Genomic DNA, 25,464 nt, shown 5'->3' with positions numbered 1-25,464 from the left:
CCGCAGACGCTAACGCGCCCACTCCCCACTCCAGTCACAAACCTCAAACATTCCAATACAAAACTCTTGTTGACAAGAGGTGGGAAATCATAACGTAGAAATATTTTCATCACTTCAATTTTTCTAATCTTTCACATCGATTTCCTTTTACTCAAGTAGTGTCTACAAATATTTTTACCTCTCCTGAGGTGTTTTAATGCTTCAGTGTTAAGGTTGACCTCATAGCTAGTGCTCCTACTATTGGACAAGATTGGAGCCTGTCTCACTAATGGGGGTCTCCAACCCGCAGACAGTCGAGCGTGTGTGTGAAACCGTCGACACAAGTGTGTGCAGTCAAGGCTGAGGACACAAAGCTCCCGATGGAGCCTCAAGGGCACGGCTCGAGCTACCGTAAACATGTGGTCAGGAGCCATCAGTAGGGAATTGATTGTTTTAAATGGCGACGGCATTTGGCTCATAAATAAACATTGATTACGCATCCTTGGGGCTGATACGCTTCGATTTTGTTGTCGTTGAAAAATGCGAAACCGTTGGCTGTTCCCGAAAACAGATGGCTGTGGATGATATTTAAACCTTGAAGGCTCATTGGAGACAGTTTTAAAGACCTTATATACCAAAGACCTTTGAGAACTACATTAGGTATAAATTCATTAATCAAATCAAGCTTTATAGTGAATTTTCCAAACCTGATGGAGCATGACGGGCTTCGGCTCGGCTTTGGGCTTGGAAGCGTCAAGAGCTTGATCTGTCATTATGTTCTTTTAATTACACGTGGCTGGGCGGGCCCCGCAAGTCCCCCGAGCGAGAGTGAGACTCGGTGGTGGGAAGGGGGGGGGGGGTCACTTTAGGACGAGGCGCCACTCTACTGGTTGGCAGCCTACCTAAACAGCCTCCGGGGAGGTGACTGCAATAGTGGGAGGATGACAGCGACATCAGAGGGGGGGTTATTTCGGAAGCAGAATTTACTAGAGCTACGTGCGGCTTTCAGTCAAGCGTTTTTTTTTTCTCTCAGACGCGGGGATTATTTTTGTAATACTAATAAAAGCCATCAAATGATTGTTAGGGTTCTCTAAATTTCTTTTCACACAAATGTCGTGCTAACTCACAGGCTAGGTAATTGCCTGGTCACCTTCTTCCCACTCAAGGACAAGAGATGGGTTTATTGTACTCAATGATCAGCCGTGTGCACAAATTGACAAATTCCAACACTGGGCGCACCCGAGGGAATAGACTCCCTCGGTCACCATTTTCCTGCGAGCCGCTCTCGGAAAGCCTTTAATTCACATGCCTCTAACCTCGGAGAGCTGTACTTCACTGAAAATGAATGGTGTCACCTCCAGGCCAGAGGCGTAGCCAGGAATCTTTCCAGTAGGGGCGCACGCCCACAGGAAAAAAAATCTAACATCACCCACGCCGTTCGCTGATTGCTAAAACAACATCCGGGTACGAGAGGCAAACGGTGAATGGATAACATCGCGCACATAGAATAGCGCAAGCACATTCGCGCAAGACCGAAAGAAAAAAACGGCATGAAAATGAAGAATCGAAAAAGCTCGATTTTTTTCAACCGGGGCGCAGGGAGTCCGCCTCTGCTCCAGGCGATGTCGAGGTGGAGGAGTGGAAGAAAAAACATGTCCGCGCCTCCATCGCCAGAGATTTTCCTCGCTCCCGTTAATGTCCAAGTGCAGAGAGCCGTTACCTCGGACAGGCCCGTCCAGATGAGCCCAGAGGAACTGGTCAGTGGGAGACATCCAGGAGGATGCAGGCTGTAATCACAGGCAATCATCAGCCTTTAGTGGATTTCTGCGCTGACCCGGCTGCCCTGTAAGCTGTCATTTGAGCTGTGAGCTAGAGCGAGCGAGACAAAGGGATGATGACAATGATTATTTCTAACAAGAGCAAATCCAACAGCAGCACAGTGTCCTTACTATATCACTGCCACCCGAACACCGGGTTTTTACGACTCGGCCCGGATGAATTGGAAAATGATTGCTATCGTTTGGGGCTGCGGAGCTTGTCCGCCGGCGATTGGACAAGGACTCGCGGGTTTTAAAATAGCCTACAATTGTGCAGTGTCCACCTAGTACAAACCTTAAACCACTTCTTGTGGGTTGTAGCATTAGTTGCCAGCGGGAGGGAGCTTAACGCAACACGTTGTCACTCATTTTTAGCCTCAAACCGAGACATTCTTCTAAGTTTGCTTGCCGTAAGCCTCCATTGTGTACAAACGGCTACAAACTTTCGAAGAACGTGGTGGGTGGCTGTAGATGATGATGATGATGATGAAGATGCATGCAGCAAGTGCTTTGTAGCCTCCAGGCCACGTTTAATGGAATGGTGTGACATCTGGCTCCACTGTCCTTATTCGTCAATGCACAAGCAGCACCCCGCTCATAGCTTGCCGTGCAGGCTGATGTTTGCTCAGGTGAATTATGTATCTATAGATAAAATATATGTGCTTCAGCATTGAGGTTATAAAAAGAGAGTTCAGCCTTTGACATGTTCTCTGTGTGTTTTTGGCGGCCCCACATTTGAATTTGGCGTTTGTGAGAGCGAGAGAGGTCAGGGCAAACCAGCTCTTTCCTTCCATCTAGTGGACGGGGAGGATATAGCGTCAAATAGAGTCTACCACCCCCTTCAGTGCTCCGCTGCGAGTAGTCCAGCAGTGGTGTGGTTGATCGTCATTGAACATGAATCCTCGATAACAGCAATTTCTAGCTGGAGATGGAGCGATTGCATGATGCAAGCGCTTTTATTCAGTGTTAATTTGTGCATGTGTGTGTGTGTGTGTTTGCCTCGGGAGAATTGAGGCTTGACGCTGTCAGTAATTGAATCGCCTCTTTAACGCACCGCTAATAGATTCTGAGGCGCTTTTGTGTAATGTGCTTGAGGGGTGGGAGGGTGTGTGTGTGGGGGGGGGAATTATTAACACAAAGGATTGCAGCACCAAAATAAACCATTTTGAGGTTGAAAGATTGTGTGATATGTGGAATAATTTATTTAATTTACTCTCATTTGAGGTGATCTGTCTGCAATTTTAAATTATATTTTCAGGCCTCCATTGATTACCGTTTTTTCCATGTATAATGCGCCCCCATGTATAATACGGACCCTAAAAATGGCATGTCGATGCTGGAAAAAAGCCTGTACCCATGTATAATACGCACCCAAATTTTGACTCCTACTTAAGTCTGTAAACGTAAAATAATTTCAGAAAAAAGATCATCTTTGGGAACAACCGGATGTTATTCTGCCGGTCAGTATCACTACGCATGCGCTAGCAAACTTGATAGCGAAGAAATGTTTCGGATTTGTGTAGGGTACATTGTGACAGCAACGAGCAGGTGATCGAGCAAGCGTCTGATACGAGAGCATTGTGTTCGTAAATTTTGCGCATTATACAAGGAAAAAAACGGTAATATTTTTTTGGTACGATTATGGTGTCAACACATTCAACTTAGTCCAGAAACAAAGTATCCAATGAGATTTCCTCTATTCCGCAAACAGGAAGACATGTCGCCCAAACACTTGAGCGAAGAATGTCGACCTCCTTTTCTCAGTCCATCTTTGTGTGAGTGAGTGAGTGAGTGAGTGAGTGAGTGAGTGAGTGAGTGAGTGAGTGAGTGAGTGAGTGAGTGAGTGAGTGAGTGAGTGAGTGAGTGAGTGAGTGAGTGAGTGAGTGAGTGAGTGAGTGAGTGAGTGAGTGAGTGAGTGAGTGAGTGAGTGTATACGTTTGGGCTTCCTCGGATTTTGGCTGTTTTAGATTGTTGTGACAGCACATTTAAACAGGATGCAGGATGCGGCAGGGAATTAGCGCAATGCTAACAAGCATCCCCCAATACCATCATTTTCTCTCCCCACTAGTAAACAAAACCACGGCAAACCTTGTCGATGAGCGACTCATGCAGATAATTGTTGCTTAGAGAGAGTCGTATCCGCTTTCCTTTTATTTATTTTCTGCTGGTCTTCATTTAGCCTCTTACAGTGCTATGTCTGGGATACTTTGGTATTTGGGGGCTTTAAAAAAAAGATCTGTAAAAACAGAAGGGAACCTAGAAGAGCTCGTTTTACTTTCTGATAGGTCAAACTTGTCGGGAGTCTCATATTATGGGATTGCACTGACAAGATGATTACAGTGGAAGGATTTTTAAGGTAGTTGGTTGGGTTATTTTGAGAGGGCCACCTTATTGCCTCACGTCCTTTAAAGACTCTGAAAAGTGAAAGTGAGTTTATTTTCATTCGCTGTGCAATTAGCTATGGCGCCATGCTGAATCTTCCGCATTAGAGCGCCTTGTTGTTGAGACATGGAATAAGAGTGACGACATAAGTTTTGAAATGGGAAGTTGGTGTCATGTCTCGTCCCCAGTTTTGTTATGTGTGTAGATTGTCATCGTCTCTGTGTCTCTGTGTGCTCGCCCCTCCCTTCCTGTATGCCCATGATTAGTGTACCGTATTTTCCGCACTATTAGGCGCAGCTAAAAACTTACATTTTACTAAAAAAAACACAGTGCGCCTTATAATGCAGAGTGCCTTATATATGGATATATTGATGAATTTGTTGATCCATACTGGTTGTACACAGTGCTCTGCCAAAATGTTTCAGTACGTTTTAGTACGACTAGTAAATTACAAGGTCGCATCGCTTCCCAACATTACGGCAACTGTAGTCAGGGGGCGTCACCGAATAGCTGTTGTACCCGCGAGGCTATTTCATTTCAAAATAGGCTGCTCCGTTAATGTTTCGAGTAAATTTACGGATTGATATGGAAGGGAAACATAGGTAAGCAGTACCAATGTGTTAGATCGAACTTTAGTCAGTTCCGATCATTTCATAGGAGATTGTTTGAGGCTCATGGGAGATTGCGAGCTGAGGCTCATGGGAATTTGCGGATGGCTAATGCTATAACGATAGCTGCTGTACCAGGGGTGGGCAAACTTTTTGACTCGCGGGCCGAACTGGGTTCTAAATTTGGACCGGAGGGCCGAACCAGGAGCAGATGGACGTAGTGTTTGTGTGAAGTAATATAAGCGACCTGTAAAGGTCATTGCATAAAATATTTTGGCCTTTAGTAGGTAGTAAAGCATGGATATTCCAAACAAGTTTTTTGAAAACAAATGCATTTATTAACAGCATTAAAAGAAAAAAAAAATCACTAAAAAACTGCTATCAGTGATTCTCATAAAATACGACACTATGAATAACAGTCTCCATCACTTCAGTGCCTGCAGGTCAGATTAATGAAAGATGTTTATCTTCTGAGATCACATCAAACGGCAAACATTCTGACCAAATATATCATCTTGAAGAATCGGTGAAAGCATACACCCAAATAAAGTAATCAAAACGGCAACACGGTGAGGGGTATCTGAAAATCAGAGCAGAGTTTTAACTTGCAAACACATGGTAACAGACGTGAGGAAACGGGAAACACTTCCTTAAAGTAACCCTTAAGAACTTTACAGGTTAAGATTAGTCGCAAACAGGTGGTGCATCAATGTCCTTGAGCATCCTGCATTGTTTGAAAATGAGAATGGTCGATAGTTTCAATCCCTGCTATGTGTACAAATCATTTTCAAAATGCATTTTTTTACAACAAACTTGAGAGCCTCCCCTTCATTTCCAGTGGGAACAGTGTTGTTGGTCTCCCTTTTTTGCTAGTGCGTCATAGTCTGGAGTAAAATTTGTTGTGGCAATTCTTAGGACAGATCCGAGGTGTTGGTCCGTTTACCTCGATCTGTGACGGGTTGATGTTGACGTTCATGTGGCTGAACCTCACGTCGCATACGTCGAGCCAAATTGGCCACTCTCTTTTAAACACTCGGCACTGTGTCCACCTTGCTTTTCCTTGGGCGACTCATTTTAATGGAAGGATTCCAGGGGAAGGTTTGTGGGTGGCTTTAGCGCAAAACTGCATCTGAAAGCTCAGCGCGCGAATTACAAGAATGCTGTCGTCACAGCCCACGCTCTAAATTCGGGACTGATACAAATAGAGCGCAAGTGCGCCATGTCCGTACTACTGAGTACGTACACGCACTTGTGAGTGTGCACCGAGCTTTCTGACACGGCTTCCGGTAGTAAATGCGCAGGCGAGCGCTTCCCCATCTACTGGGGAAACGCAGTCATTGCAGGCAAAATGACCAAAAAAAAAGTTTAATAATACAATTTGTTCAGGGTTGGCGGGCCGGATTAAACGGTCCCGTGGGCCGGATGTGGCCTGTGGGCCGTAGTTTGCCCTCCCCTGTGCTATACGCACCAGGCTATTTCATGTCAAAATAGGCTGCTCTGTTAATGTTTCGAGTAAATCTACGGATCGATATAGAAGGGAAACATAGGTAAGTAGTACCAATGCGTTAGATCAAACTTTAGTCAGTTCCGATCATTTTATAGGAGATCGTTTGAGAAAGGCGATTGTTTACAGAGGGCTCGTTGGTTATTGGCTAGTGGATGCATACCGCAACCCTAGTCAACCTCAGTTTGTTGCAGTATAGCTTCTATTTTATGCGCTTTATAATCCGGTGCGCTTTATATATGGACAAAGTTTTAAAATGGGCCGTTCATTGAAGGTGCGCCTTATAATCCGGTGCGCCTAATAGTGCGGAAAATACGGTAATCATACTCACCTGCCTCTTGTTACCTGTGTTGTATTTAAGTTCTGTTTGTGTGCCATTCGCTGTCGGAGCATGATGTTGCTCACTGTCACGAGGTTTGTTTGGTTCCTGTCTTTTCTTTCACGTTTTTGTCGGTCAGTCCTGTTAGTTCTGTTGTTAAGTCACGTCAGTTTGCCGAGCCTGTCTTTTGAGTTTGCTACAATAAACCCTGGTCCAAGCTGCACTTGGTCGCCCTGCTCCATTTCCACACACTCCGCCCGTGACAGTTGGGGCCACGCTCAAAAAGGAGTAAAACAGTTTTGATCTTCAATCATGTAGAATGAATTTAGAAACAAATACCTGTTTTTAGATCTTTTTTAGATGCTCTGTGCTAAATGTTTAACAGGCAAGGAATGTAAAAAATTTAGTAAGATGGGACTTGAGAAGAATCCCTCCCACTTCCAAATTCAAACACAATTCTTTCCTGATCTTCCACTCCCCGTCCCATGTGCGCATCAAGGGCGATGACTGGCCCCGTCTGTCCCTGCTCTGCTGACGTGTTGCTGCGCTCCAGCTTGCGCGCATTGTTTTCCACGCTACTTGTCGCGGTCAAAGCTCGCTAACGCGTGCTCACAGTTAGGCGCCGTTGAACCCCGGCGCGGACAGAGCTGCGTTGCGGATAGAGCTACGTTGCGGTGAGTGTTTGCTTCAGAAAAGTTATTAACCAAAATAAATGCTCCTGTGTCAGCTAAGTGAGGGAATGTGGCTTTTTGCTGACTCATCCCTTTTTTGTGGCTGCCTTACGGTGGTACCTGGGAACGCGCTCATGCCCACTAACTTTTTGAGATATGCCTTAAATGAAACGGTTGTCATGTTTTTCTTTAAGAAGGATGGTGTCCAATTACTTTTGATATTCATTTGCCTCATTTGTCTTGATACACACACACTCACGCACATACACGTACACACACGCACATACACACACACACACACACACACGCACGTACACACACACACAGATACACGCACACGCTTTTTTGTCCAGAGGGAGTGCATTGTTTGCTTCACATCATTGTCCAGACTCCTCTTCCCGTTACCCCTCCAACCACATCTGGATTGGCCCACCTGCCAACTGGTAACATGGGAACGGATGGGATAGGGGGGGCGCGGGGGGGGGTTAATTCAAAAGTTAGGAAAGGGGGCTGCAGATCCTTCGGTGTACTTTTTGTGCAACAACAATTTCTTTTTGAAAGCACAGTGGGAGAGGAAACAGACACACAAGCTGTGCATTCACACGGGCAAATCATTGTTTACCCCCAAGGCACAGTTTTGGTCAGACTTAAGTCATCGATTGACGGACTTGAACTAAAATTTAGCAAGTCTGCTTGTTGACACTTGCCGGTGATGAAATGGTTGTGTCGGTGCAGCGGTGCCATATGTGGACCTGTAATTCGGCGCTCCCCTGCTGTCAGTGCAGCTGTTCACGTCTCACACCGCTAACAAGCTCACGTCGTTTCAGATTTATAGTCAAGCGCCGCCATGTTGTTACAAAGCATGTGAGCTTCAACTTGTCTCCATGCTGAGAAAGGAAACTCAAGAATATTCTAAGGAAAAAATCAATGCATGGCTGTTCGGACTGAGAGCGGCGAGAATTCGTCGGCGCTAGCCAACGGCCGCTATCCGGGGAAGCGGCCGAGCCAGCAGTAATCACAAGGGTGTTTTGTATCCGCACAAAGACCCAGCTTGCCTCCCCCTCCCACCAATAATGGTTTAAATCCAGCCCTTTCAATATGATGTAAAACACGTGGGAGACAAAAAACGAGACTGCGGCATTCGGCCTCATTTTTTGGGATTCAGCTCAGCGCGTTTGCGTTCATTTTGATTTGCCGCGAATGCTCGGCTCAGCATATAAAAATTGCCAACAAATGAGATCATTGCTACCTTCTCAATTAGCTGCCAAATGCTTGCAACGCGGACAACTTCATAGTCCATCACCAATGTCAATTCATTAACATACTCACTCAAACCGTTTTCTTGTCTTCGGAGCATCATTGAAAAACATTTATCGGTACCCGAAGGCACAAAGCTCGGCCTTCATGTACACAAAGACGGCTGGACAGAGGCTCGCGTTGTTTTCCACGTCACCCCAAGTCGTCTCGACCGCGTCCCGTTTCGGTTTTCATTGCACGCGTGCGTCGACGCCACATCGCGTCATTGTTACTCTCGAGAGCGGAACAACTGTGAACTTTGTGCCGAGCGACTTTTATCCTTCTTTATGATTTGCAAACCAACACTGAGAGTGGATCATTGCAACGACTAAGCGTTACCTCAAAGGCTCGACTGAAAAAGTTGTCCCGTTGCGTCATTGGCCAGCGGTAGAATTTCAGCCATTTTTTTTTTCATACCTCATCGAGGCAACAATACAGTAATTCTCCTCCCTGTCTCTGATTCAAGCGGCCATTGATCCATAAATCGAGAGTCAGCTGCGTTGCTAGTCACCAATGAATGAAATAATCCACATGACTGAAATCGGATCAAAAACGTGCGGGCGCACTCGTGGGCACAAACCTGTCCATGTGTCAGAATATGTTATGGACTCTACTGAGATGTTAAAAGATGGAGAGCCCGACAGCACGGAATGAATCATAGCAGCGTAACTTTTTCTTTTTTTCTTTGCCGCCTCGGCCCTGCATTAACATCTCACTCGGAGGTGGGTGTTTAATGATGACTGATGACGGTCCGTCCATATGTTATGGGTTGTTTTTTTTCAAGATCATCTTGAGCAAACATGCTGGATATTTTCCAGCCAATTGCATCCTACAATCTTGCTTTTAATCTCCCGGCCTTATTAGCTTTTTTTGTTGATTAGTTTCTCATCTGTCTATAATGGATTTTATATTTAAATCAGTGCTTGATTCAATTTCAGATGTTGTTGCCATGGGAACTTGTACACAGAATTAGAATTGTACATTTGTTTTTGTTTCTTTGCGGCTCAACGCCATGCCGGTGGGTTCATATTTTGTCGGTGTACGCAGGGCCAGTCTGGCCTGCAATCAGGAGCGCGGGGGTGCGCATTCCTATGAAAGCGGAGGGTTGCATTGGGCTGAGCTTGCAACTTTCTTTGTGTGTTGCGTGCGGTTGACGCTCATGTAAGCTGACAGACAGACTGATCGATTGAGTTTGCGCTGCACGGTTTGTCGTTGCGGGTGATGAAGGCTGCCGTTTATTATTTGGACTGACATATTAACGGAGGTTGAGCTTGTAAACTCGTGCTTCTCGACCCATAGTTGACAATCATAAATAGTTTTCTGTCAATGCAAAGACAACTTCAAATAGGAGAACAGGGCCGGTTCTAGGAATGCACGTAAGAGGGGGCAGTCAGAAATGTGAAGGGGGCATGTTTTTTTGTTTTTTTACACATTTTTAACACCGTTAGTGTTTTCTTCACGGCAGTTGTTAGCTGTGTGTCCAGATCTCAACCTGGAGAAGTGGATTGCACTCTGTCAGGCCTCTACACTAAGACCTGTCCAGCTTGGGTGTCCCACCTGAAGATTAAAGCTTCTGCTGGTATTGCTCTTAGGGTCACTGAGGCACGCAAACCCCCTGACCACAATAAGGTGGGAACCTCTCAGGGGGGGAACATATAATATGAATGTTATATTAACTATTATTTGAGTTGTCGTTAATCATTAGTTATATCACGGGTCATTACGACGAGTTTGGTGGAGTTTTACTGCTTCTTCCAACTCCTACCGCGCTGACTGTAACCTGACACTCTCTGGCTGCGTCTTGCCTCATCTGCATACTCACAGTGATTGGATGTTTACGGAGGGGCGGGGAGTCCTGACAGCAGGCTGTGTGAGGGAGGACACACACTGCACCGACATGAGAGAAGAGAGGGGGTCGATTAACGTGTGTTTCTATCAGCGGATTTTTCATTTCATTTTTTTAAAGTTTGATTCAAAGGGGCAGGACATCTGTTTGAGGGGGCGTTGCCCCCTCTTGCCCCTGCGTAGAGAGAACTTCCTCGACACAATTTTTGGTTAATCTTGTAATACTAATCTTTAGCCGGTATGTGGCGTTTTCCATTATGCATTCGCATTAAGTTGCACTTAAGGTGGTTAGGTTAATTGTCGGGTCACACTAATTAATCAGCTTGTTAAATTTAATCAGCCGATATCTCTTTACTTTAGGCAAAATTAGCTTAGTCACTTGCATGTTGTATTTCAAAGCCCGACTGATTAACCGATGCAAATTCGATTAAGGGTCTTCGTAAGTTATTTGTTTATTGCAGCATATGTGTGTGACATATCACGTGTGTGTTGCCACTTGTGTGTGAGCTACGCCACTAACTACCGGCCTCGGCCCTTGCTTTGCATAACGTCTCATTTATAACCCAACGCCGCCTGCATTTGTGCACATGTGACCCCGAGCCAAGGCAGAGTGAAGATGTGCACTCCAACCAAACTAGTTATCAGAGTGGAATCACAATATTTTTAGATGTAATTTATCATCTGCGCAAATAGAGTGAGCGAGTGCTTTTCCTGTCTCCGCACCGGATGCGGGATGTGCAGCAGACATGATGTGGATGCTTGAGAAATGCAATCTGGCCCACAGACGACCCAGCCAAATCTGCCAAATGAACGTTTGTTGTTGTTGTTGTTTTCTCGCCATGATTAGGGGAGTACTGTTGCTAGGCAACTCAACTCTCATATTTAAATAGTACAATTGAATGAACCTGGGGTGAAACTGCACGTTATTGAAACTTTTTTTATTCTGCTCTCCGGCCTGCAAGCATGCTTGTCACCAGCAGAGGGTGCTAATGTGCGCAATTTCCCTCCCTGCGGTCTTGCTTTACACCCAAAACATCTGTCCCCTCTCAGGTGACTGAAGCGCTTTGGTATCTGGGCCCTCTCACACTCACAATTGGCCAACACTTGGCCACGCGAGGCTTAGCAAAAGTTATGCTTTGTATTTGTTTTGATTTGATTCCTGACTTGAAATGACTCTTGAGGGACTTTAACTGTGTCACACAACACAAGTTATGTTGCCTCTACAAGCTCGATGTGGCACGGGTCGCTCGCGAGCGTGTGTTTCCATGACATCATTACATCTACCCTTCTACTTGCGTGACGGGACCTGTGGGTTACCCCCACCCTCTTGTTTAAAACACGGAAGGACGTAAAGTCATCACCCCCCACCCCCCTGCCCAAATACAAGACTTTGTCACCCTACCTGCAGAGGGGTCAGACCGGTAATGAGGAGGGGAGGGGAGGACGCCTGTTGACTCTGCAAACAAGACCACACTCTGTATGCGTGCGCGTGCGTGTCCGCACACATCGAGGCGTCACGTTGTCAGACGAGACGAAATTCGAAGTGGGCTTTCCAGCTTTTGAACTGTATGTTAATTCATGATGGCGAGGTTGCCCCTTATTTTCATAAGAAAATAAATATAGGCAGAGCGCACGACCTTTAATTAAACAAAATAAATAAATGGAGGCGGAGGTAGCAAACAGTTGCGAAAAAGCTTGACCTCCTTGGCGGAATGCAGAGTGCGTGTTTGTCACCGCAGGATTTGATGATTTTTGCATGGCTACTGGAAAGAATGTGCGGGTAAGATCTTGTCTGGTCTTTTTGTTATGATACTTTTATATGCGTCGTTGAATAATCCTGTCACATGCAAGCAGGACGACTAAAATTCACGGGGTGAAAAATTGGGATTGTAAATTTGACTGGGTGCCTCTGGTGGCATCTGTCGCATGACTCGGCAGCTGTTGTCACCGGGCAGAGAAATGGTCGATCGCTAGTTTACGATGGTGTGCATTGCATCATGGGCACAGAAGACTGCACTATTAAATTTCGTTGTATTTTTAAATAATACAAAATATCTCATTGAATAATGCAGGGAGGTGTACCTAAAGAGCTGTCCCGGTGCGTGAGGTTGCGCGTGCGCGCAAAGGTCCGACGGGGGAGGGACTGAAGGCTAATAATGGGAAGAGGCGCAGAGGGAGGTGCAATGTTTGGGAGGATTACTCCCCCTCACCCACTTCTCTCTCCCCCCCTCTCTCTCACACTGTTTTCCAAATTTTCCAAGCATGTGTGCTCTGCTCTGCTGATACTTTCTGCAGTTCTTTGCCTGTTTTGACGCCAGTCGACGTCGCGCTGCAGATTTCAGCTCCGAACGCAAACGTTGAACTTTGTTTTTTCTTCTAAATCTGGACATTTCGGGTTTTGAAAGAGCACCATGACCTCACGCTGAGAACATAGAGCAACAAATGTTTACGTGCATTTTTTTTCGTAGGTCAATTTTGTGACCATGTAGAGTTGGACTTTTACGCACTGCTCGTTGGATCGTACAATGTCACCTCGGAGCGTTCCACTGGTGTTGTTGTGAATACCCGCGTTTTGCCTCCCCCGGGCCGACCCCCACTACTTTTGCCCATTTGTTGTTCGTTATCTTGCACCCATGGAAGGCGACCAGGTGACGGGACCCCCCTCCGAAAAGCCCCCCCGGGCCGACAGCGTCGCTGGTTCCGACAGTTTCTCTCAACTTTGGAGCGACGTGATGGGGATGCTGGTACGTTTAAAAAAAAAGAAGGGGGGTGGCGCACTTGTTCAAGCCACAAGCGTGTGTGACCTTTAACTGGCTTTTAACTTTAAGTGGTGAAGTCTGTTACATACTCATTGCACTTGCTGTTCTTGTTTTTTCCCCAGCAAATATGTTTTGGCTACTTCTGCTCTGTGTCAAGTGATATGTGTGTTTGTGTTGTGAAAAGGGGTGGGGGGGGGGGGGGGGCTGAGGGGACGTGACGCCGTCCTGACCTCTGACACCGGGTGTGGGACCCTGCTCCTGGCAGGCCAATTTATTCAGACTTATTGCTCTTGAGACAGATGTCTGCAAAGGATGTGCTCTTCTTCCTGATGTTTTTCCTCCTCCTGTTGCCAGCTTGGTCTCACATGCACACATGGTGATCCCTCCCATGTCAACATTCTGCATTTTCCCCATGCCATGATAGCTGCGTTATCTAGATTACATGTGTGTGTTGTTCTTCGTTAGTCCAAGCTCAATTAACACATTGGTCAACTCAACCATGGATCATAGCCAAACCAGCTCACTTCTCGATATCAACCCCCCCCCCCCCCCACCCACCCACACCCACACACACCCTCCCCTGACTGGTCTCATCGCTGAGTTCCCGCAGGCTTCCTCTGCTGGGGCCACGGAAATCCTCAGGAAGTTCTCAAAAGGTCTGGGCTGGGACCCCTTGCCCAATTTTCTTCCTTCTCTTTGACTCCTCAATTGCATTTTATGGGATTCTGCCTGGTTGTATCCATGGCAGACAATTCCCCTTCCAAGCAGACATTAGTCGTACAACGCAAAACAAAACAAGTCAGCTGCCTGTAATTTGAACCGGCTGAGCCTGTCCAAAAGTTACTTAGCGTGTGAAAGTGATCACGCCGCTGTCGTTCTCCTGACATAACATCGGGCACCTGGCACCTTTGTCATTGTTCTTTGAGCACAGTCACAAGGCTAGTTGGGTAACAATGCCGCGGACGTCGCCATTCGACATCACTCGACCCCCGGCGCTGTCAGGAATGTAAGTCCAAAGAATTGAGCAGAATTAGCTTGGCAGCTAGTGTTTTAGCATTGTTGTTAAAAGAAGCAAGAAGTGTGTCAAGGCAAGCCTTGGTGATTGCTGAAATGCTATGTGAGGAATTCCACGGCCAATTGATTAAGCACGGAGACTTGACCTTATAGCTCAATTATTGTTTTATGACAATATCAAACGTGACGCTATCTTGACAAACCCACTTGTCGTAAAATATTATCCATGACATAAATCTGTGAAAGACCTTGACAGCCTTTCCTATCACATTTGTATTTTCTTTAGCTGTATGGCTCCACCCTGCTTGACAAGCGCGTGACGCACGCTCCACACGCGAGAAGCATTCCGACGACTTCCTTCTCGGGTGTTAAGTCGGCTCCTCCCTTTTATATTCTGGGTGGAGGAGCAATTACGTCATCCATAGCAGTTTTGATTCTTTCAAACTTTCTCGCCACATGGACTTTAATTGAGAGCGGAGATTTATATTTTTACGGTAAGATCAGGCAAAGTTCTATTGAGGCCACTCTCCTTTTGTTTTGAACTCTACTGCATGTTAATGCATCCCAAGAAGACCCTCGCCTGTGTTTGCATGTGTCACTGGCAACTCTCACTTCCACTCACAGTGATCCATTCATCCACGTTCTGGCACCCACATAGCGAGTCCAGTTGAGAACGTCTGAGAGGAGACTATCTGGACCTTGGCGGGGTAGCGACAAAAAAACAACAACAACGAAGTGCAAGTCCACCAGACAAAGACAGGAACTGTGTTGTTTTGGGTTCAGTAAACGTCTAAGGAGCAAAAGGCCATGCGGGGTATAACAGGACAAAGACCAGAAACAAACAAAGTTGCAAAGTTCAACCAAAATGTATTGAGAACGTTTTTGTTTGTTTGAACTTCCTTTCTTTGTGTCTCCTTCCAGGATGGCTCACTGGGCAACATAGATGACCTTGCTCAGGAATACTCGGAATACTACAACACCTGCTTCAGCGACGTCAGCGACCGCATGGAGGAGCTCCGCAAAAGACGAGTGTCCCAAGAACTTGACATGGTGAATAAACACCATCGCTAATCTCTAGATAGCGGCTGGGAGTGGAGTTGGGTTCTCCTTTTTCACACGGATGTCGGGCAGTGGGGCACCTCTTTGGTTGCCTAGTTACGGGCAAGCGTTTGAATGAATGCATTCTTGGTGGATTGATCCGAAAAATGGCTTTGTGGCTCGGTTTCTTCGGCGGGTAAGACGGAAAACCAGATTCAAGATGGCGCTCCACCTTTGTGTCAAAGCTGGGAAGCCCCGTCTTGAATTAAGTGGAAAATGATGAAGTCAGGGACAAAGTTTTCAAGAAGAAGAAAAAAAAAACATGATCTGCCAATGTTTGAGTTCGGCGGTAAAATTACAAAAATGTGCTCCAGATGCCGATGGCATGACGCAACTTTGCACGCCGTTATTGCTCACACATGCTACACGTGCCTTCACAGAGAGAATCGGATCTTCAATCTTGTTCCTCCTTCGCTCATTTTTTTTTCATGTTGTAAAAAGCGATTAGGAAGCAATCTGCGCCGACTGGGCCCGAAGGAGATGCGAGCTAGCTGGGGCCGAAGGGATGACGCGAATGAAGAGGAGGAGAGTTGAATTTGAGAGCCTGCAGCTGTCGCGGCGCTCTGCGAAGTTTGGCAGCAAAAAGCCCATCCATTTTTTTTTCTCCACAAAATCTTAGACAAAAAGCTTCAAGGTTTTAACTTTTAAGCCATCTTATTAAAACAAGGAGGCAGAATGAGCTTTAATGTCATCCACCTGTTTGCTGCTGGATTGATGGCGGCAGAGAAGGTCACAATCAGCTTCGATATTGGCGAGGCATTTCCAAAGTGGCTCTCCACGGGGACCAAAAGGTCAGAGAAAGATTGTGCTCGACAACACTGAACTCCCTTTCCGGTCATTGTCCTTTTTTATTTTGCCTGATTTTCCTGAGTGGAGCCATCAAGCTTCTCCTGGCATATTTCATTTGCCACTACCAAATTGTTGTTTTTGCTTTGTTTTGGTTCCCACATGGCGTCCACTCTGCCTTTCATGGGCCTCTTGTTAATACGGCGACGACTGGTCATGTCAAACATGTCGCTTCTGCGATTAAGAGCTGATGATGGAGGCTCTCAGAGATCGCTATCCACTTCCTGCCGGGGCCCCCCAGCTTGTTGTTTCTCTGTAGCGTCATGTTAGCTTGCTAACAAAGTGGCGTAAATCAACATCCCCTCAGGGAACATATGGATTAGCGCTAGCATGCAACGTTTCCCAGCGGTCTGGACACACAATTCATATGGCTTTGAATTTGAATTTCCGTTTTTAAAGAAGGAAATCCTGACATAGTTGAAGCCTCAGGAATGACCTTGGGAATTTTCAGTGATTGCTTTCGAGACCAAAGTGTTTTGCTTAGCCACGAGGCGAGCACCGAGTTGTTTGTCAAAGTGTGTCAGTTCATCGAGGTCAGAGAAGAAAGAAAATGCAAACACCGGGGCGCTTTGTTTGTTCTTACTGCTTTTGGGCTTTAGCATGGGAACGTAGCCCGCAGCCCTTTTGTTACGCTAAGATTTCCTTCAAATCATGTCTCCACTCCTTCGATGTTGCGATAACCCGTGGGCAGGTGTTGGATTTCTAATTCTTATTGCGTGATTTATTTGTGGCTCTACAGAAGGTGACTGTGTCGTTGGAATTTCTCTGATGTTTGCCTTTGAACTAGGCTGCCGCTTTCCTGTTTTTACTACTAGCTCATGCTAGCTTGTTTGCATGTTTTATGTTCTGCCTGCTTGAATCACATCATACTGGTCTCAATGTCTATTTTTTATTTTTATTTTTTTGGGGCTTTCTGCTTGGTGCCTCCTCCTCTTGCAGTGCTCGCTCGCCCGCCCAAATTGGCGAGACCACGCACGCTAGCTAGCTAGCTAGCTGGCATGCCTCCATCAAGCCACCTGTTCTTTTGGGGTTTTCCTCAAAACCTACCTGCGGTCTCGCTTTACAGTTATGTTTGGACCAACTTTCGCTACTTCACACTCACTCGGGGTACTTCTGTCCTGACTTTACTGGCTTCCAACTGGAGCGTGCTCCTCATTTCAAATGTCACGACCTGTTTGACAACTAGTTTTCCCCAGAGGGGACAATAATGGTTTCAATCAATCAAGCAATCAATCAATTAAGGCCAACAAGCTCGTGCTTTGCTGCTCTCACCTGATCTTTGAATTAATGCGGTCACATGGAAGCCACTGATCTTTCCGCATTTGTTAGCATGTACGCCGGTTCACGTCGAGGTAAGTGGGGCAACATCTCGGGCTGATGCTGCCAGCCGAGTTCATGTAAAGGATAGCGTCGCTTCCCGTGGGATTGCTTTGTGTGTGAACTATCCTTCACACACTCACATCCAAATATGGTGAAAACATTGATTTTTCTCTGTCAGCAAAAGCTTCTAACAGAAATCCCAATCTTACCCCTGTGAGCTTTTGCATGAATTTTTCAACACCATCGCCCTGCGCTACTACAAAGTCGCCTCACGCATCTTTTATTCTCTCTGATCACTTTCAAAGTCTCCCTCTGTGTCGGGCATGAAGTGGGAGGAGCTTTGTGTCTTCATCTTCATCCTCATCAGATGCTGTGCTTTCCATGTTGGTCTGCCAAAAAATGGCAAGGCGTTTTCAAAAATAGATTTTGGAATACTTGCTGAGACTGCCATTGGCGGCGTCCTACTTCTACTTTTGTCCTACTACTCTGAATCTTAGCAGCGTAAGAAGAACTTCCTGTTCCTCTGCTGGCCCCCTTTTTTATGACGGGAACCACATAACAGAAAGCTGCCATCTCACTTAAGGGAACATCCGAGAATTCTCAGTCAGGACAAATTGTGAAATGGTTTTGACATGGCCTAGTTCCCGTCACTTTTCTTTGGACACAATGTCCACGGTAGGCAGTATGACTTGTTAGCCTTTTACGTCCTGACTCACTGCTAAATGGTCACAAAAGAGGAAAGCAAACAATGGAATCCACAACTGATCAGGAAACGCGAAGGCATGTTTAGGAAGGCGATATTAGCTTTGATGTCCAATGAGTGTCGCGCCATGATTCATCTGGGAGAACTCCTTTCCTCGTTTCCTGGTCATTTAAGATGACGTAATTCCTCTTTTGTGATAAAAGGTCGGCCGTCGGCCTCCTGACATGACGCATGTCGATTACTCAATGCGGCCACATTTGAGATGAATGACATCACAGTTTTTTTTGGGGGGGGGGTTCTCACGTGGGCTCCCACATGAGGTTAATATTATCAGTAAATATGCCTCCGAACGGCCACTTGACCCCTTTTCTGCTTTTGTATAAACACAAAGCGCACTGACTCACTTTTTTTTTTTTTTGCCCTCTCCTTTAGGAGAAACAAGATCCAAACAATATTTCCTTGCAGCTCCGCAACGAGATCCAGGTATGAAGATTAGATGACATACACATCCGAGAGAAAGCAGCTACTGCGCAGAATGAGCTTCACGCTATCTAGACACAAGTTTGAACTAACTTGTTCTTCTCTTCAGGAGTCGCTGGGCTTCAGCAGTGAAGTCTCCACGCCGGAAACAGACAGAAAGTAAGTCCACCATCCTGCGTATCGGCACGCGTTCAGCATGGGAGAGAGGAGACGGAGAACATGTAGATCAGTGGTCACCAAACTACGGCCCGCGGGCCGGATACGGCCCGCGGGCCGGATACGGCCCACGGGACCGTTTAATCCGGCCCGCCAACCATTAATAAATTGTATTATTAAACATTTTTTTGGGTCATTTTGCCTGCAATGACTGCATTTCCCCAGTAGATGGGGAAGCGCTCGCCTGCGCATTTACTACCGGAAGCCGTGTCAGAAAGCTCGGTGCACACTCACAAGTGCGTGTACGTACTCAGTAGTACGGACAAGGTGCACTCGCGCTCTATTTGTATCAGTCCCGAATTTAGAGCGTGGGCTGTGACGACAGCATTCTTGTAATTCGCGCCCTGAGCTTTCAGATGCAGCTTTGCGCTAAAGCCACCCACAAACCTTCCCCTGGAATCCTTCCATTAAAATGAGTCTCCCAAGGAAAAGCAAGGTGGACACAGTGCCAAGCGTTTAAAAGAGAGTGGCCAATTTGGCTCGACGTACGCGACGTGACGTTCAGCCACATGAACGTCAACATCAACCCGTCACAGATCGAGGTAAACGGACCAACACCTCGGATCTCGCCTAAGAATTGCCACAACAAATTTTACTCCAGACTATGACGCACTAGCAAACTTTAACAAAAAAGACAGCGGTGTCTACAAGCCTACTGGAACCTACAAAAGGATTATAAGGAAGGAACACAAGAACTTTAAGAGACTGCTCATATACGTCAGAGAGATTCTGCTCTGACAACTGAGCTGAACTTTTATCTGTTAAGATTGTGCATGGCACAACAGAAAGTTAATGTTCCATGGCTTTTTTTTCTATGAAGAACCCAGAGAGTGTTATTTAGTTATTATTTATTTCCTGTTTTTTCTGTGAAGAACTCAGAGAGGGTTATTTAGTTTTTATTTATTTCATTAATAGTGTTATTTGTTTCCTGACTTTTTTTCTGTAAAGAACCTGGAAAGAGTTGTTAAATAACCGTTATTTGGTTATGTGTGGCTTTCTGGAAAACAATACATTTTTTAAGCTCCCCTACAATCGTCACACTTTTTCTGTTACAAACTGACACCGGCCCCCCATCAGAGAAGAGAAAGGTTACGTGGCCCTCACAGGAAAAGGTTTGGGGACCCCTGATGTAGATGCATGAAAAGACAGTATAATATTTGTGTTTGGACCCGTACTTTGTGACCATCGGCCACATCGTCACTGCGCTGACAGGAAAACGGCTGGCCGCTTCCTCCCCGCCAACCAGCTCACTCTAGCAGGCTTTTCTCCTTTCCTTCCTGCCTTTGTGTCCGGAGGGTGAGGAAGGCGCAATTTCGAGGCTGATGGCAAAATGATTACAGCCCAAAGAGCACGGATCGAGGGGCTTTATAGAACCGGGTCTGGGAGCGGTTCCTGTTGCGCAAAGTGTATGACATCACGCCGCAGAAACGGGTCAGGAAAGGTGCGGGCGTGTAGGCAGGCGGCTTGGGATAAGGTCTTTGCGTTCATGTTTGGGGCGGAGTCACCCCTCGTTGACCCTCGCTGGAGCATGTCCGAGGAAGCGCATACCGCAGGCCGGCTCGATGTATATATGCGCTGCGCAGACAAAAGCCCGAACATGATTGGAACCAGATGCCAAATAGTTTGGAACGACGTCTCCCCTTCGCTTTTGACTTGGGCTGCTGCACCGCTCGTCTTCCTGTCAATCTGCTTTTCTTTCGCTTGGATGTCGCTTAAAGATCACATGACACTGGTTTTTTTTTTTTTTTTTTTTTTTTTGCTTCTGCCAATTAAAGAACTGCCTGTGAAAAGGTCTCATTGAGTTAGTGCTTTAGATTTAGTTGATCTGCAAATGAGTTTATGCATAACCTGAGAAATACTTTTTGTGGTCCTGATTTGAATGTGAAGAATCTCTTAAAATGGCTCTTTAAGTTTCAGCCACGAATAGTGGGAAAAGGCTTTCGTGTGCTTCTCAGTTGTTATTTTTCTCTGTTAATTCTGATGATTTTGGACGCTTTCTAGATATGTCAGGACTTTTTCTATATTCTGAATGCTTTCCACGTTGTAATATGTCCTTCTCAAATGCCTCTCCGTGTCATGCTTGTGGCCACCAGAGGAAAGCGGAAACACAAACAGGCTGAGTCTGCCCTCTTTGATTTAAATGTTTTTGTATTTCCTCGCCCCCTCTTACTGTCCTCCTTTCCCCTTTCTTCCATATTTTTGCTCTCTCCTCCTTCTGAGAATGGTCACGGCAGCTTTTTATTTGTGATCCATTGCTGACCTCTGGTGGTGAAGTTTACAAAAGTGCAGTTGCATTGAAGTGTAAATGGTTTTAAATGCAGGTTTGCAAATATGATTGTTTATCCCCAGAATGTCCCTGCACAAATCCAGCTCTGAAGATGGATCTGGAGGTAATGGATTAAAGCCTGGCCTGCTCAACACGTTACAAATAATGTCTTATCAATTAATGATGTCCTCTTTTTAGGCAAATGGGACATCAAGAAGAAGAACAAGTCGTTCTGGCAGAATTTACGCAAGCCTCAGCAGAAGGCGGTCGTGCGACAGACTTCTAAAGGTATGTGTGTTGCCGTTTTTTCTTCTTACGCAAGCTCTGATATTTGACCCCTGACGCCTCTCAGGCGAGGACATCGGCTTCGTGGCTAGCGAGATCACCATGAGTGACGAGGAGCGAATCCAACTGATGATGATGGTGAAAGAGAAGATGATCACCGTGGAAGAAGCGCTGGCTCGGGTAGGAAGAGCCTCCGTCAGTCTTCGCCCTTTATCTGAGACTAGTTATCCAACTAGCATCTTACTAAAATGACTAACAATGATGACAAACATGCATTGCTAACACATCCTTTTGTTGCACACACAAACTTTTTTAAAAAAAAATATTTATTGGAGTGTGGGTGTGCAGAACTCGGTGTAGCATCTGGGTGAGGTGGAGGACTTTGGTTCATAGACGATTAGTCTCAGTAGCTGGACATGGTGGATTCTCATTTTAATCTTGCCTTCATAGAGATGCAAAATTCAACTGCTGTGTCCCCCTCCTTTTCCTCCTTTTCCTTCCCTTCCTTCTGACACTCACCTCCTCAACCGCACGATGGCCCCGCCCTCTTCTCCTCCGCTTCTCTAAACTCTTCTTCCTCCACGTAGCTGAAGGAGTATGAGCGCAACAGACAGTCTGGCAGTACTGACACTGCAGAGTGCACTGACGGAACTGCGGCCGGTCTAAACCAGTCCTCAAACTGCAACGTAAGTACACCCCCCCTCCTCTTCCTACTTCCTGTCCATTTCCCCTCTTTCCTACACTCCTGCACCACTGGGCACATCCCGCCGTTCCTTCTCTCCACCATGTCATTTGACTCATTACATTTTGGTTGATGTTGCGTAAAAGTGTCTCGGTTGTGTTTTTGTCAAAGATGTATCCAGGTAGACAAAAGTTAACCTGCACACCTTCCAAGATGGGTCAGTTTGCTTCTGCACTCTTCTGAGCTTTCAGTCTGCTGGGTGACTGGAACTGCCCAAAACCGCAGCACAATGTGGCCTTTTAACTCTTAGTCATAATTGTCTCTCTTCTATGTCTTGGTTGGCTTTTCTCATTTGTAATCTAGGTCACAGCTGATTTTCATCAGCCTCACGCTGTATGGTATCATTTGGGCGAAACGCACAATTCAGTCCAGCCACACACCCGACCCACTTTTTGTGCAACAGGATGTGAATTAATTCCAAAATCCAATCCAATAAGTAATGCGTCTATTTTCTGTCGCTCTTGAAAACACTCTGCGACATTTGACCCCCCCCCCCCTCGTGATGTCAACCGCCACTCGACTGGAATGGAGCTCATCCGCAGCAGTCGTCCGCGACGTAATGACACGCTGGTTAATAAAAGCGCATTTGTGGCGTCTCCGCTTCTGCATCTTACTTTTTGGCCGCACATTCCAGGATGGGTCATTAGGGATGTGGGGGCCACGGCAGGGTCATGGGGGGCTCAAATGCGGGGATTGTTCTCCGCGCACAACACAGGCGTTTCTCTTGCAGCGCTACACATCCCGACCGCCCCTTCTTCCCGAGCTCCACGCAGCTCCGCCTCCCACCGTGTTGTGCGCGCGCCAGCGTGCAAACAAACGCTCGGATGTGATTTTGGAACTCGAGTTTGAATGTGCGAGCGCGCCGTATCAGTTGCGCGACATGAAGCCTGGATAGTCCGAACAAACTGGTAAAGCTCTTTCAATGCTTATTGGCTTTTGTGTTGACTTTAGAGCTGCTTTGGAGTCGTTTATGTGTGTTTTTGTCCTCTTTGTGTTGCCGTGTCTTGCAATTATGGGACATTTTTGCTTTGATAGATGGCGCAAGCAATCGTCTCGGTGAGGGCAATATCCTGTTTTGGTTGAGTTCTGTGTAGGCAGAGAAATGCTAAATCTTTTGTTACGGCTCTGAGGGAAATTTGACGACCTCGAGAGAATTGTGTGGTTTGCAAACTGACACGCTGGACTTTTTTTTTGTATGCGAAAGGTTAAATGGTTGGATGTGTGTGTGTGTGTGTGTTGAGGGAAGGACTGCTGATCAATGTGTTTTCCAACTTGTCGGAGATTAATAAGATTTTATTAGACAGTTGCTCGGAGGCATTGGAAACTTGGAACGTTACTTGGGTGATGCAGAGCCATCGAGAATTTACGAAACATCACGTGCGCGCTTGCCAGTGCCTTCCAAGCCGCAGTTGTTTACATCATCCTCGCTGGATGTCAGCTGCCATCTTGTGGTCAAAAGTGGAGGAGGGAGGGGCAATTAAGCCATTTCATGGCCCATCGGTCTCGACCAGCACGACAAGGCGGACTCGGACAGGACAGCTCTGTCTCGTTTTGCACGCATGAGCGTGCATGATTTTTTGCAAACCGAGGAGCCGACCTTGGCGAGCTGTGTCGCGGTGTTGCCATGGAGACCATTAGAAACAAATGAAGCCGTTGGCACTAGGTGCCAGCTCTCTATGCCAGGCGGTAATTATGACAGTTTCTCGGGCAGACATCTTTGCCTCAATGGAGTGTCCTTGCACACCTGAGATGAAATGTCCTCCGAAGGCAACGCAGCCTCGCTGATTGTGTCACTGATTCATGTTTGGTCCATTCATGGTCCTCGAGTCCATTTTGTGGTGAATTAATTGTAGTCTCCACTGTGTCTGGTCTCCCTTTCTCACCCCACTAAATCCTCAACAATGCTCTCATTGACAGCATAGCCTTTACAGCCAAATTCTTGTGCATCTGTGATTTTTATCCACTTTCATTTCTGCTGTTGTTGCATTCTTCGGTGCTGGAACGTCAAGCCGCATCCTCTCTGTGTCTCTCTTTACGGCAGCAATCCCGCGAACAGTCCGACGACGAGCAGTCGGAGGATTCGGTGAAGTTCAAGCGGCTGCACAAGCTCGTTAACTCCACCCGGCGAGTCAAGAAAAAACTCATTAAGGTGGAGGAGTGGAAGAAGCATGGATCTCAAGGTTTGTAAACTCAAACAAAAAACAGTCATAGAAAAAGATAAAGATGTCTAAATCTTCCACCGATTGACTTTTCTGTCAGATTTTCTAAACGTGGAGTCGGTGGCCACCTGTGACGACAACGCCGCGTTATACGCGGGGGTCCTGAAGAAGCACTCGTTGCCCCAGGAGACCTCGCCGGGCCAGGACCATCTCTCTCTGGACGGAGACACCGACAGCCTGACCACCTCCCCGTCCTCCAGTAGCTTGGACACCTGGTCCGGACACCGTTTGGTGAAGACCTTCAACAAGTCTTCCAGTACCCACGGTCTGATCCGCCCGCCCCGGAGAACCCCCGTGGGCTCGGGCGGGGGTGGCAGCGGCTCGTCTTTCTCGGAGCTGGATGGCTGCGGCCTGGACGACGAAGGGAAGTTGCCGCGCTCCACCACTGACAGCGAGATGCGGAAGGCCCTGAGCTCCATCTCCCACGGGGTAAGTAACAACGAGGCCCTGTATGCCTTTTACGGGCTGACCAAACCCCGTCCCAAAGCCCGATCCCGCCGCCTCATCCCCCTGGACGATGAGAGCCCCAAATATCACACCACCGACCGGCACCGCGGCGGCTGGACGCTCACAAAACCCGACCCCAACTACTCGTACTCCACCAAACACCTTGTGTACCAGCGTTCGCACAATACCAAGAACCCGGCCTCGCCTCTGTGCGTCGCCGCGCCCTCCCCCGTCCGTGCCATAGCCAAATCCAAAGCTTTTGGGCTGGGAGGGGGCTGGCCGTTCCCCTCCCGCCGGCTACGGGGCCGCAGCGCGGTCAGCGAGCTGAACATCACCTACGTGGTAGAGCGGAGCCTGTACGGTCACCTCAACTGGGCCCAGCTGGTCCGCCCGGTCACCCTCAGCCGAGCCGAGCAGCGCTGTCTCTTGGAGGAGGACCGCGAAGCGGACAGGAAGTGGGCGGCCAGCGTGGACCGCTGCACCAAGCGCGTGCTCTTACGCATCCAGCAGAAGTCTGTGAGTCCAGACCGTGAGGTTCAAGTCAGCCGCCTCGTGTGAGCGGGACTCGGCGTGCGTCAAAGCTGCAGAATAGCGTAGAGAAGCAAAACGTTGCAGGTCACATTGAGTAGAGATGGGTTAAGAGCCAGG

The 25,464-nt window shown here is 47.1% G+C and overlaps 1 protein-coding gene across 9 annotated transcripts in view; it reads left to right on the top strand.

Annotated features, from left to right (window-relative positions):
- Positions 1-25,464, top strand: part of sash1a (SAM and SH3 domain containing 1a) — an 87,117-nt gene that overhangs the window by 53,315 nt on the left and 8,338 nt on the right. For 3 of the 9 annotated variants that reach the window (XM_061269681.1, XM_061269680.1, XM_061269685.1), the window contains 9 exons: positions 15,116-15,244; positions 18,594-18,644; positions 18,751-18,800; positions 21,207-21,247; positions 21,322-21,411; positions 21,476-21,588; positions 21,996-22,094; positions 24,192-24,330; positions 24,410-25,332. In XM_061269681.1, coding sequence (XP_061125665.1) covers positions 15,116-15,244; positions 18,594-18,644; positions 18,751-18,800; positions 21,207-21,247; positions 21,322-21,411; positions 21,476-21,588; positions 21,996-22,094; positions 24,192-24,330; positions 24,410-25,332 — 1,635 coding nt within the window. Of the gene's footprint in view, positions 1-7,130; positions 7,284-12,614; positions 13,166-14,006; positions 14,187-14,724; positions 15,009-15,115; positions 15,245-18,593; positions 18,645-18,750; positions 18,801-21,206; positions 21,248-21,321; positions 21,412-21,475; positions 21,589-21,995; positions 22,095-24,191; positions 24,331-24,409; positions 25,333-25,464 lie in introns of those variants that run through there. The other 6 variants (XM_061269688.1, XM_061269684.1, XM_061269687.1 and 3 more) reach the window with 6 other exon arrangements.

The sequence above is a fragment of the Syngnathus typhle genome, linkage group LG22, assembly GCF_033458585.1.
Source record: "Syngnathus typhle isolate RoL2023-S1 ecotype Sweden linkage group LG22, RoL_Styp_1.0, whole genome shotgun sequence".
In the NCBI taxonomy this organism is placed as follows: Eukaryota; Metazoa; Chordata; class Actinopteri; order Syngnathiformes; family Syngnathidae; genus Syngnathus; species Syngnathus typhle.
Note: the sequence above shows the minus strand (reverse complement) of the source record. Positions and strands in the feature narration are given on the sequence as shown.